Source organism: Neomonachus schauinslandi, chromosome 3 (genome assembly GCF_002201575.2).
Source record: "Neomonachus schauinslandi chromosome 3, ASM220157v2, whole genome shotgun sequence".
Classification (NCBI taxonomy): Eukaryota; Metazoa; Chordata; class Mammalia; order Carnivora; family Phocidae; genus Neomonachus; species Neomonachus schauinslandi.
Window position 1 is genome coordinate 25,653,517 of NC_058405.1, and position 13,738 is coordinate 25,667,254.

At 33.1% G+C, this 13,738-nt stretch overlaps 2 protein-coding genes across 2 annotated transcripts; one reads left to right on the forward strand and one right to left on the reverse strand.

The window, feature by feature from the left end:
* Positions 1 to 1,337: 1,337 nt before the first annotated feature.
* On the reverse strand, positions 1,338 to 1,808 carry LOC110587753 (fatty acid-binding protein 5-like). The gene has a single exon (XM_044913149.1). The coding sequence runs from the start codon at positions 1,806 to 1,808 to the stop codon at positions 1,401 to 1,403; it is 408 nt and encodes a 135-aa protein (XP_044769084.1). The 3' UTR covers positions 1,338 to 1,400.
* A 1,729-nt stretch (positions 1,809 to 3,537) lies between these two features.
* LOC110587676 (39S ribosomal protein L42, mitochondrial-like) lies at positions 3,538 to 8,333 on the forward strand. The gene is made up of 2 exons (XM_044913432.1): positions 3,538 to 3,598; positions 7,906 to 8,333. Exons 1-2 carry the CDS (start codon positions 3,538 to 3,540, stop codon positions 8,331 to 8,333), a joined length of 489 nt encoding a protein of 162 aa, XP_044769367.1.
* Positions 8,334 to 13,738: the final 5,405 nt, after the last annotated feature.

A 13,738-nucleotide genomic window follows, 5' to 3' on the forward strand; every position in this document is an offset into this window, starting at 1 on the left:
GAGGAGTCTGATTCTCCCTCCTTCTCCCTCTGTCCCTCCCACTCATGCTCTCTCTCTCTCAAATAAGTATATAAATCTTTAAAAACAACAAACAAACAAAAACCAAGAAATAAAATGGGGTGTACTTTTTTTACAGTGTTGTATAGCAGATCTCTAGAATTTATTCATCTTTCATACCTGAAACTTTGTCCATTGTGTGTGTTTGTCTATGGGTAATATGTATAATTTTCAACACGATTGGACAAATTATTAACCTCTTTCACTCTAACAAGTAGTGTGATAGAACTAGAAAAATCTGAAGATCAAAGTTCTATAAACTTAATATTCTAAATTAAATTTTAAAAAGTAAGTAAACTAGCAGTTCATCCCTTTCCTTTTTTGAACTGAAAAAGATTACAAAAAAATCCTATCTGAAGAGAAAATTAATCAAGAGCTATTATTGTTAAATGGCTTAAATGTTAATGAATTTAATAAAATATTTATGAATTAGATTCAAAAGTCATATAGATTAAGATTAGAAGTCATACAAGCCAATTAACTAATTAAGAAATACCATTGCAGAATAAATTATACAATGTGTCAAATGTTTTTAATGTCAAAATGATCCTACACAGAAAGTTTGTAATCTGAGTTATAATAATATTAATTTTACGTCTTACATAACCAAACATTTAAAAAGGAGTAGAAAAGTATTTTTGAATAGAAACAAATATTCAATTTGAAAGAAATTCAGAGATCTTTAAAAAGAAACAAGAATTAGAACATATTGAGGAAAGGATTATACACTCAGTTCCTAAGTCAAATATATCCAGAAAAATATTTTAAAAATTAAGTTCATTGAGGCAGAGATATGTCTTTCTTCCCTAACTTTCCTCCATGTTCCTTATTTGATTATAAATTTGGGGACTTCAATTATATATTCAGCTTTATATTTTGGGAGATTTTACTGTGCCCACAGGACAAACAAGAATTGTCAGGCCCTTTCAATTTCAATCGAAAAAAAATATGTATAAAATCAAATTTGTTCTCTTGTTGTGTTATTTTTTAATGCCCCTGCAAAGAGGATGAATTAGACACTGAGGATACACCACATATATTTTATTTTATTTATTTTTTTTAGCACAAATTTATTTACTAACCAAAATTTATTTACTAACAAATTTATTTAATAACCAAAGGTTATTTACTAACCATTAATTTTATGAAAAACCCACAGTTTGTTTTAGCACAAACAAATAATTTACTAATTAAATCAACACTTTGAAATAGATGCATGTAAAATGTTTGTGATAAAGATAATTGAACACAGTAATGAAAAAAAAGCAGTATGGAGATTTGCTCATTGAACTGAGCTTGTTCATCCTCACAGCTAATTCCTGTCTACAATGATGATGGAATTTTTACTCTACTTTTTCATAGACCCGAGTACAGGTGACATTATTCATGATGCATTCCACCACTAATTTCCCATTTTCCAATTTTCTTGTGATTGTGCTTTCTTTCCCAGCCCAATCTTGACGTTGAACCAATGCGCTGTCTGTGAAGTTGCAGACAGTCTCAGTTTTTCTGCCATCAGCTGTAGTTTCTTCAAACTTCTCTCCCAGGTTATGTGAAAACTGTGTTGTTTGCAAAGTGCTCTCAGTTTTTATGGTGAGGTTTTTGCCGTCAGAAGAGATGATACAATCTGATTTGGCCATTTCACCCACTTTGCGCAGAGCCATTCCCGCTCCTACTTCCTTCATGTATTCGTCAAAGCCTTTGCTTTCCACTAAGCGCCATCTTCCTACCAGCTGCTGAATGGTGGCCATGGTGGGCGCAGGCCACTGGGCCTAGTGAGAGGAGCAGAGTGGGGCATCGGGAGCATGGCTTACACCACATATATTTTATTTTATTTTATTTTATTTTATTTTATTTTATTTTATTTTTAAGATTTTATTTATTTGCAAGAGAGAGAATGAGAGACAGCATGAGAGGGAGGAGGGTCAGAGGGAGAAGCAGACCCCCCGCTGAGCAGGGAGCCCGATGTGGGACTCGATCCCGGGACTCCAGGATCATGACCTGAGCGGAAGGCAGTCGCTTAACCAACTGAGCCACCCAGGCGCCCCACCACATGTATTTTAAATGAATAAACTAATGAACATATTTTGAATTTGATTTAGAAAATATGACTACTCAATATCTACAACAATTACATCATCAGACCCTGTTTTCCTTCAATAATTCATGTAATTCTTCAAGTTAAAGTCTTCCCAAAAAGGGGGCTCAAATTATTGTTTTCCATATTCCACTTCTTAGGTTTGGATAATTCCTCAAGATACTAACTTATGAATTGTTATCCAAAAGCTGATAATATCTTATAGATCATTTATCATTGAAGAAGTTTCAAAACTTTACCTAAATGTTCTATTTCTCTACTTTTTGCATAGTCTGCATGTTTTGCAGGCTAATTCAATTTCACATTACTCATTTGCAGTTATTTCCCTTTTTTATTTTTTGTCAATAGGCATATATGCCTGGATACAAATCAAATGCTTTTCAGGTAGACAGATGATTCACCACGATAGTAGACTCATTCAGTCATCCACAGTTATAATTGTAAAGATTAAAAATTACTTAAGACCAACTAAAAAGTAGGTTACCCCCCCCCCCAAAAATGGTCATTATCTCAAATAACAAGTTGTATGGAAATAGGGTCAGTTCAAGGTGGGATAATTAAGAGAAGCAACATCTCTGCAACTCATTTCTTCAATATTTTGCTGTGTGATTCTCAGCATGTTGACAGATTATGTCTTTAGTATTTTGGCATGTCTATTCCGGGCATAAACAGTAAAAATATGAAAATACCCCGCCAAAAAAGAGAGAAGAGAAATATTTCTAGTGTGTAGCACTTTTTATTAGCAAGGAAATAAGAAATTTCTTAGTGACTTCCCGAAGACTTTCTTTCAGTTCTCATTAACCAGAATTGGGCCACTTCTGCTGGAACAAACAAAAAAATAGCAAGGGAATAAGATAATCACTGTTGTCCTGAAAAAATTTATATTGTATCCTTTAAGCTATAGAGGTGTCATTCCCTGAACACATGGTCATTAATGATGAAATTTTAAACAAAACTGGAGCTATGTCAGCAAGGACAGAAGAGAAGGTTAAAGAGGAAAACAGACCACATTGGGTCATTAAAAAATAAATTCTGTGTTTAAACAAAACAAAACAAAACAAGGCATTATTTTGGTTTGAGTGATCTAACTCTGTTTTCCAGTCATCCCAGTTGCCATTTACAATTTACAGTCCAGGAAACATTGTCCATTCACAGTCCATGGAGGTTCAGTGTGACGTTTGTTGTCCAATTTTTCATATCTTTACCCTTACTGAATTCTAAATTGGAGCAAACAGTATAGCCTTCTATGTTTTGACCAAACCTAGGGTTGAAATCATAATGACATTTACTTCCTAGTCATGCATATTTGAAAAGTTTGGAAATAGAAATGGAAAAGGAAGAGGAGAGCCTGTTGAAGTTACCTCACTACCTGATGGCAGAAAATGAATAGGAAAACCACCTTATTTTTGTCATCATCAACAAGCACCATTAATGATCAAGCAGGTAGGATAACTCACTGATGGTTAAGAAGAAGAGCATTGCGCTATTGTCTTTTAAAAAAGCACATTCATTGTAGAATTGCTATCATATTCTCATCATTTTTATCAACCAAATCTGTCACTCTACTTCTGTGAAGAGTCCACAAGTGAGCACACTGGTGAGTGTTGTCAGAAAGTATTACTAGGGTATTGCTCCATTCTGGGAGGTGAAGTAGAAGGTCTTTATGTAAACATGAGAACAAAGTAGTATAATTCATCATTATAAATACGGTTTTGAATTCTCTTGTCAACCAGTTACTTGAAATTAATTCCATCTTGCTTTCAATGTGTTCCCAATCTTGCCATTTTTTCTTCTACTTTTCTCTTTGCTTTGTGATTGCTTTTTATCAACAGTGCTATTGAACTATAAATTTAAAATGTGTACGTTTATATGTTTTGACATATGTATAAAACTAGACAATTAACAGTATAATCTAGGTAATGTATATATCCATTATTCCCCAAAGCTAGGATTTATATTTGATTTTCTCTAATTTTCTCATGTTCACATGTAATTTGTTTTCTACCCTAAATATAGCATCTTAATCCAATAATGTTAACTGTTTCTTCAAATTTTACTGAGTTTCAGAACTTTTTTTTTTTTTAAGTAGGCTCTACGCCCAGCAGGGCTTGAACTCATGACCCTGAGATCAAGACCTGAGCTGAGATCAAGAGTCAGATGCTTAACTGACTGAGTGACCCAGGTGCCCCCAAGTATCAGAACCCCTTTGAAAGGGATACCAACCTAATGTATAGTAGCCGTTCATTTACTGAGTATGCATTAAACAAAGACAACTGATTTTTATTATTTGTGGTAGTATAGTTCTATAAAATCACCACGAACAGTGAATTAGCGAATATTGAACTATTGCTTCTGGGAAATATGTACATATGTATACATATATATGCATATTCCAAATATTATAATCTTAACTCATAAAACAACGCATCCTCACAAAGTCCATTTTTTTTTAAGAAAGGAAAAATGAGATTCAGAAGTAAGTAACTTGCTTGAGACCACCCTGCTAAGAGGTGACAGAGTTGTTTTTCAAACTCCATCCAACTGTCCACAGAGCCAAAGCTTCTTGCATTACACTGAACTCCTCCATATCAACTCCATTTTTTGGTCATCTCTGTGAGAGCTAAAAGAAAAAGGCAGAGCTTAGCCTTGTTTGACCTCAGCTGGGAATATCTACATCAAGTGATACAAATTGTTCATGTTCTGTGTATGTCTGCAAATGACTGTCAAAGCACAATGAATATTGATTTGGGGGTTACAAATAAATATCATAGTGAGTAGGCAAATACACAAATATGGAATTCACAAATAAGGGATAGACTGTATTTATTAAGGGGTCTATGACATGGCCATTAATTTAAAAAGCCATGTTGCAAAGGCAATGGCCAAAATCCATGAACATCAGTACTCTTTAGATACATCTATTCTTTTACTCTTTATCTTCAGGATGATTACATAGAATCCCTTAGTGCATTCCAGTTATCCATATTGAACATGAGTTTGTCACACATTGTGATTGACATTCCTGAGACCAAACCCACTGCTAAGCGTAGTCCCCAGCCTAGTCCCTGCTTCTTTACCATAGCTACAGATTAAGTCCATAAATTACACAACTTTATGGTCAAGATAATGATGATGACATTATTTTATGAAAAGCCCACAGCTAACAGCATAGTCAATGGGTAAAGACTGAAAGATTTCTTACAAAGTTTAGGAAAAAAAGATAGAATGCTATTTCACCACTGCTATTCAAAATTATACCAGAAGTTCTAAACTTCTTAGAGAAAACACAGGAGTAAATCTTAATGACCTTGCATTTGGCAATGAAATTTTTACATGTGATATCCAAAACACAGGCAACAAAAGAAAAATAGAAAAAGTGGGATTCATATAATGAAAGACTCGTGCATCAAGGACATTAGCTAAGGAAGTAAAAAGATAACCTATAGAATGAAAGAAAATATTGCAAATCATATATCTGAGAAGAGTGTAGTATCCAGAATGTATAACAAACTCTTGCAGCTCAACAACAAAAAAGCTGAACAACCCAATTTAAAAATGTGCAAAGGTGTTGAATAGACACTTCTCTGAAGAAAGTATACAAAGTCGATGAAGTACATGGAAAAATGCTCAATCTTATTAGTCATTAAGCAAATGGAATTCAAAACCACAATGAGATACTACTTCACACACACTAGGATGGTATATATTTTTTTAAAGCAAAATAGTAAGTATTGGTGAGGACGTGGAGGATTAAGTCCCCACTCATTTCAGAAGGGGAGGATGGAGGAGGCACTGTCATCAACATTTTAGGGGTACTATGTTTCCTTGAAATGTTACTCTCTCCCCCAATACAGCAGTAAGGAGAGTGTTTCATTGTTGTCTTCCTGACAACAAATAGAAGGGATCTTCCAGGAAAATTATTTGGGAAAAATAAGGGTGCCCATAAGAACCATAAGCAAACATTTATTTTCCCGTTTTATGTCAGTGTGGGTAAAAGACATTAAAGCTGCTCTTGTTCATTTCAGAGAAGGAAAAAATGAAATTGCTGAGAGAGGGAAGATCACGAAGAGAAGTTGACCCTGGTGTTGCCACCACTCATATCACATATTGTGAGCGAAAGTATATGATTTTGTGGTGGATCAAATGAACACTGTGGAAAGTAGATATAGTTGAGTAGTATTATAGTATCCTCAATAAAGAATTCTCAACAGGCAAGAATTTGCAAAAAGAGGCCAGGAATAGGGACCATTGGTGGTGGAAGCTGAGGTTGGAAAGCTGGAGAGGTAGAAGAGGCTGGGTCAACACCGAGTCTCCCCCATCAGCAAACTGGGCAGCGGGAGAGCTTTGCAGGTACCCACGATGAACCCATATATGCATCCCATGAAAAGGACAGCATTGGGATGATTATTACTCAGAAAATATGTGCAGCTAGTCGATATCAGCTAGGAAAGCAGTAACCACAAATGAGAAGGAAGCTGCATCCTCACAAGCCTTACAATCAAAATGATGTATGTCCAGAAGAACTAGTGTCAGAAGATGGAATAAGGAGGAATTTTAAATTTCTTGAGCCAAAGTTTAATCTGCATTGGATAAAAGCAAAACTTTAAATGTGCTATATAATTAAAGATTTATACTATACTAGAATTAGCTTTAATAGCCATCAGTGGCTGGAAAATAACATTCCAAAAGCATATCCTAGTTTAGAGTACCTTAGTTATCTATTGCTGTAGAACAAACTATCTCTCAACTTAGCAACTTGAAACAACGGAGTTTTGGGTTTTTTTCCCCTCTGGGTCAGCAACTGAGGAATTGTTTATCTGAGTAATTCTGGCAGTGTGTATCAGAGTTTGCAGTCAAGATTTTGGTTGGGCTTATTCTCAAAGAAGAGAATATCTGAAACCTTGACTGGGGCTAGAAGACAGTCCAAGATTATAGATAGAGCTTAAACACTATTACTTGGAATAAAGAAAACTCTTAGGCATCTGGAGAAATGAGGTTGATCAAATATTTATATTGTATTATACAATTATGTTAATTATGAAAAAATAGAGTAGAAATAAGGAAGAAAATTATTTCAGTTCTCTGATTCAATATTATCTTTTGCAGTTTCTATTTCCTGAATTATCTTTTCAGCTACCAAAGCTGTTCAAATTACCATATTAATATATGGAAATTCTTTTATTTTATTTCATAAATTATTAGAAAAAATACACATTAAATGGTCAGAGAAATGTTTCCATGGATCCTTTCAAAAGAATTCTGAATGGAATATGCAAAATACAAGATGAAATATTTTGATTAGTACAAGTCCCATTATGCTTAAGCTATTAAAACTAACAGCTATAACTACTGACAGTGCTTAGTTTAATGTCCCAAAAAACTTTTCTTCCATATTTTCACAAATATTCCAGATACAAATCATTTGCATAAATTCTTAATAATTACATTCTCTTTTCAAAATTCTAAACACTAAATGGATAAAAATTATGCCTTACCTTAGCTTTGACTTAGTTAAGTGAAGTGTTTTGCTTCTTTAGTGTTGCCCAAAACATATTATTGATCATCAAGAACTACCCATCTTGACTGAAGTAAGATGGCGGGCTCACAATGAGTGGCTCTCAAGGGATGAAAATAGATATTCCTAGATACAAATTTTAGAAGTTTGTGCCTTTTGACAACCTTCACCCCCTCCACCACTCTTTGAATCATCTTCTTTCACACCACCTGATAAACATTTTGAGTCACCATAGCATTAGCAGCAGTAAAATGGGCGATATCAAACAAAACTATTTGGAAATATTTATTTCAAATTCAAAATGGAGCTTTATATTGTCTTTGTCATAAATCTACATATTCTTCTCTTCCAGATGACTATAATTGCAAAGTAGAGCTTGCTTTAATATCTGATGGCAGGAGGATAGTATGCTACCATCCTTCTGTGGATGTTCCATATGAACATACAAAACCTATCCCTTGCCAGATCCTGTTGCATAATAATGAAGAAACACATGATCAAGTGCTGCAAACCAGATTAAAAGAAAAAAAAAAAGAACACGTTGAGCAAGGACCCATGATAGAACAACTTAGCAAAAGGTACCTTACTGCTAAGTACCACTGGTATCCCTGTGGACAGTTTCATAGATATCATAAGAAACTGGATTCTCCAAAAGATAGATGATATTGGGTTTTCAGGAATCGAAAAGATGTTATCTTGTGTCTCACTGGCCATTTGAGAAAATGCAATCGAGTATATTCACTAATATGTTATATAGCACAATAATAATAAAATGTCTTTCATGAAAAAAAGAACTACCCATCTTTATTCTATTTTCCCCAAAAGCTAGCATTTTACCAAAAATTTTTAAAAATGTTAATTTACATCTGGTAATGTATCTTGCACATAAGGCAATTACCCAATAGGATAACATGGAAAGATACAAATCATTAAAATATATCTTATTAAATGTTAACGCTTTTTATTGTGGTAAGAACATTTAACATGAGATCTACCCTTTCTTAACAAATCTTTCAGTGCACAATACAGTATTAACTACAAGCACAATGTTGTACAGCAGACCTCTAGAACTTGTTCATCTTGTATAACTCAAACTTTAGCAACTCCCCGTCCCCCTCTCCCCAACCCCTGGTAACCACCATTGTATTCTCTGTTTCTATGAGCTTTACTAATTTAGATACCTTATGTAAGTGAAATCACATGATATTTGACTGGCTTATTTCACTTAGTATAATGTCTTCTATGTTAATAATGCCATTGTATAGGGCAAGATCTCTCTCTCTCTCTCTTTTTTAAGGCTGAATAATATTTCATTGCATGTATGTACCACAATTTCTTTCTTTTCAGTTTGGCTGAGATAAAATTAACAGATAACATTAGTTATATGTGTTAGTTTAAGGTGTACAACATATAATTTGATATATGTATATATTGCAAAATGATCACATTTTTAGTTTACATCTATCACTTCACTTAAATTTTCTTGTGATTTGACTTTTAAAATTTACTCTCTTAGCAACTTCCAAATATACAATACAGTATTGTTAATTATAGTCACCATGCTGTATATCGTATCCTAAGAACTTACTTAAAACTGGAAGTTTGTGCCTTTTGACAACCTTCACCGTACCGCCCCCCCCCCCACCTCTGGCAACCACCAATTCTGTTTCTACGAGTTTGGTATTTTTTTAGATTCCACATATAAATGAGATCAAATGGTATTTGCCTTTTCCCGTCTGATTTGTTTCACTTAGCATAATACTCCCAAGGTTCATCCATGTTGTTGCAAGTGGCAGGATTTCCTCCTTTTTTATGGCTGAATAATATTTTTGAAATAAAATATATTTCATATCTTCTTTATGCATTCATCTGCTGATGGGCACTTAGGTTGTTTCCATGTCTTGGCTTTTGTGAATAATACTGCAATAAACATGGGGGTGCAGATAACTCTTTGAGAATCTGATTTCAGTTCCTTTGCATATATACCTAGATACAGAATTGCTGGATCATATGGTAGTTTCCTTTCTGAATTTTTGGGGAATTTTCATACTGTTTTCCATGTGGCTGTGCCAATTTACATTGCCACCAGCAGTGCATGAGGGTTCCAGTTGCTTCACATCCTTGCCAGTACTTGTTTTGGGGTTGTTGGTTTTTGGGGGGGTTTTGTGGCTTTTTTTATAGTTATTCTAACAGGTGTGAGGGGATAACTTATGGTGGTTTTGATTTTCATTTCCTTGATTATTAGTAATGTTGAGCATCTTTTCATGTACCTATTTACCAGTTGTACATCTTCTTTAGAGAAATGTCTATTCAAGATATCATATAATGGGCACATATCCCAAGTACTTTGTTTACAGAGAATAAGAAGGAAATTAGTAGTAATGCAATCATTGTTTCAGTTTTCCCAAAAACAAAAAAATATTAAAAATGACAAATTGTTTCTGAATTAAACAACTAGAGAGAGAATAGGAGAGAATTATAGAGACATATTGAAGGATATTAAGGAAGTTGTTATTTCCTCTTCTTATGAGCAGACTTTCATTGATCATATAACTAAAAGAAAGAGTAGATAAAAACACCTATAAGTAACAAACTCTCCTGATTCATGCAGAAAGAGAGAGACTGAGAGACTTTGCTATGAGGACAGATATATGCAAGAGTGGTTATCTCTTTTAACAGGAGAGTAGAAATTGGCTTGACACTTGCTGTTATAATTTACTTTGATAGCATAAGGAACCCAAGAAACCTTTTAAAGTTTACTTCCCATGTTTTCTTTGAGACTTATGAAAGCAACTGGAATGAAATGTGAAAGATATAAAAATTATGGTTAACACCTGGCACAGTGCTTCTGCACGACAGGCAGCTTAAGTGTATTGAATCTGCAAATATTTCTCCTTTAAAAATACAAATGTAAATAAATCCTTGATCGTTTTCAGATTGTTAGTTTCATGAAAAATGAAATCAAATAGAGCTTAATATGAAATAGGCATATGTTTACCTTTTTCTCTGCAAAATACATGTCTATTTTATTTTCTGAATTATTTCCACTGTAAAAAATATCTACTATTTCAATGACCATATTTGTATTTTTATCATTCTCTTTTCATCATTTCCTTGTTACTTTAGCTTGGTAGAAGAGTAACTGTGGGGGGGGGGATTTTTTTTCTAAAATATATTTGTGGAAAATGGTAACTTTAAAAATGATTTAAACATGAACAAATCGTGAATAGGACTTTTTTATATTATTATTTTGTTCAGAATCATAAGGCAGCACAAGTAAATTATAAGGTACACTTTATGAAATAAGTTCCTTGAAGAGCCATAATACTATAATTAGAATTTAAAATGCCAGAAAGAAAGGTGAGGATGAGGCAAAATATCTGAAGAGATAATGACTAATAATATTACCGAACCGATGAAGATATACATCCACAAATTCAAAGAGTCTTATAAACACCGAGCAACAAAATTCAAAATAAAACACCTAATCAGATGCATCATAATAAAATTGCTAGAAAGCAAAGATGACAAATCTTAAGGAATCTTGCAAAATAATAGAAATTACTTACTCTCAAAGTTCTCCAAAAACCAATGGTTGCTAGAAATCAATAAAATAGTATATTCATAATCCTATATGAAAATAATTCCAACTTTACTTTCTCTGTTAAGTAAAAATATCATTCAAAATGAGACAAAATAAAGACATTGTCAAATAAATAAGATAGAAGAGAATTTGCCTAGCAGGCCTGATTTTTACTGAGGTGATTTTTCAGACAGAAAGTCATATAATATGGAAACTTGGAGATGCTGAGAGGAACAAAAACATTGAAAAGAGTAAATCTAATTAGAAATTACTGTGTAAATCACAATACAGTAGAATTAAATATAGGTCAAAATAACATAAATCAGGAGGGATGAATAAAGTTAATGTATTCTAATTTCTTTCATGTTTTATGAAGCATGTACAATATCAAGTGACATTAAACCTTGACAAGCAAGAATGCATGCTGTAATCTGTAGAATGACAGACAAAAATAGTAAAAGCTAGAATACATATTAATAGTGTGTGTTCCAGGAAGAGAGAAAGAAAGCAAGAAAGAGAGAGAGACAAAGATAGAAAACACGAAATACCTAGTCAGGGAATTGATGATATTCTAATTTAACTCAATGTCAAGTTCTGTCAGTAATCTTCATTTTAGATCTGTGGGCAACTTGGGCCACAAGTTTTAGCATGAAGCTAATACAGCTTATTTTATTTGGTAACACTTTTTGGAATACTGTTGAGCTAAACAAATTTTTGCCCTCCTTTATTAAAAGTACTCAATATAATATTACAGAAAACTTTTTAAGGCTCCATTTTAATAATTGATATTCAGAAAAAATCCCATTTTCCTATTAGAACTGATTTTATGTTGAACAATTATTTGTGGGGGAAATGTACATGTCCATTGGACTCTTCTTTCCCCCTTAGTTCCAATGGATTAAAAATTTAAAATACCCCACCAATGGAATGGTACATGTAAATCCTCCCTCTTATTAATACATGTATCTTGTAGTACATCTAGCTGGATAGCTTAATTCCTATAATGTATTAGCTATGGTAATAATAGACAATTTAAACAACTTCTCTATGCTTTCATAAAATGAGTATAAAATAGTGCCTGGCTCATAGAATTTTAAGGAATGACCAGATAATGCATGTGCAATGCCTATCTACATACCCAGCAAGGGGCTTATCATATAGTAAATCCTCAGTAATTGCTCATTTACTATTATTTTAAGCCTTATAAATGCTAAGGTCTTCTCCCATCAGGCAGGCATTGGTTATTAACCAATTACCAACTTACTGCCTCAATGTGGCTTTCTGAAGTGTTCTTTTTAAAATGTTTTAATTCCTACTTACAATTTTATTAAACTTAGGAATGATGAGAAAATTCTTCACTGATTGTATGCCTCTATTTTATTTACCAATAAATTGAGAAAATGTATTAAGAGATAAGAAAGGTAGAATGGAATTAAAATGTGAATTTATATTGAGCAGTCACTGAAGAATTCTATCTAATTTTCCTGAAAATGTTTCTCATTAAGGTATATACAGATAATTAGAATTACAGTCTTATTTTTATGTGGTTTACAGTCCTATCACCTCACCTAAGATCTTTGGTCTACTTGAATGCTACATAAAATTGGATATGGCCTTACCAAAGTCTCGAACAAATATCACACAGAAAATAAGTTGCAAAACCATAATTACAGCTGTAAAATCTTTGGTCTTGTTTTCCACTCCAATGTACTTACTGCTTGAAATCGTGTCTGCTATCAAGCAATACTTAATTCTGAAAACTATTTTTCTCATATTATTGTACTTAAGAAGATAACATCTAATGGTCTCTATGTCAAATTGCTGGGGTTTTGTTTGGTTTTCTTTGCTTTTGGTACATTTATATGTTCAGAAATACTCATATTTCAAGGTACATGAATTCAGCAGCAGTTTCTCATTAGAAATATAAAGAGTTGGAAAATAACAGCAAGTAAGATTTTCTGTCTCTATCCTGAACATAAATTCTTTATTTTAAAGGTCTTTGCTCTGGATTTCAAATCCTTATCTATTTAATTTAACTTATCATGAAGAAGATAAATATGCTTTTAAAGTCCTATTAAAATAGCACATGTATAGCTCCAAGAGTCTGGCAATATGCTTGTTTTCTATTAAATGATTATAGATCTTTCCAGATCTCTAGGGTAACTATGGATACCAAATAGGAAATACTATTTACAATAGCTTGATAATATAATTATATATAAAAAATCTCAAATAGTCACTTGGACTAAGTATAGTGCTGCACTTTAAAGAAATATTTTAAGTTCTCAAAAACCCTATATTCCAGGACTAAATATAAATATTGCTAATAGGGAAAATAAACTAAAATCACTAGCTTTCAATCATTAACTTAATGTTAGTCTGGATTGTATATTTAGTGCCTAACTGATAATTTCATTTCTATGCTATGTTTCCTCTAATAAGAAAACAGAAATCTTTTGTTTCTATTAGACTTATTGGAAGGCTT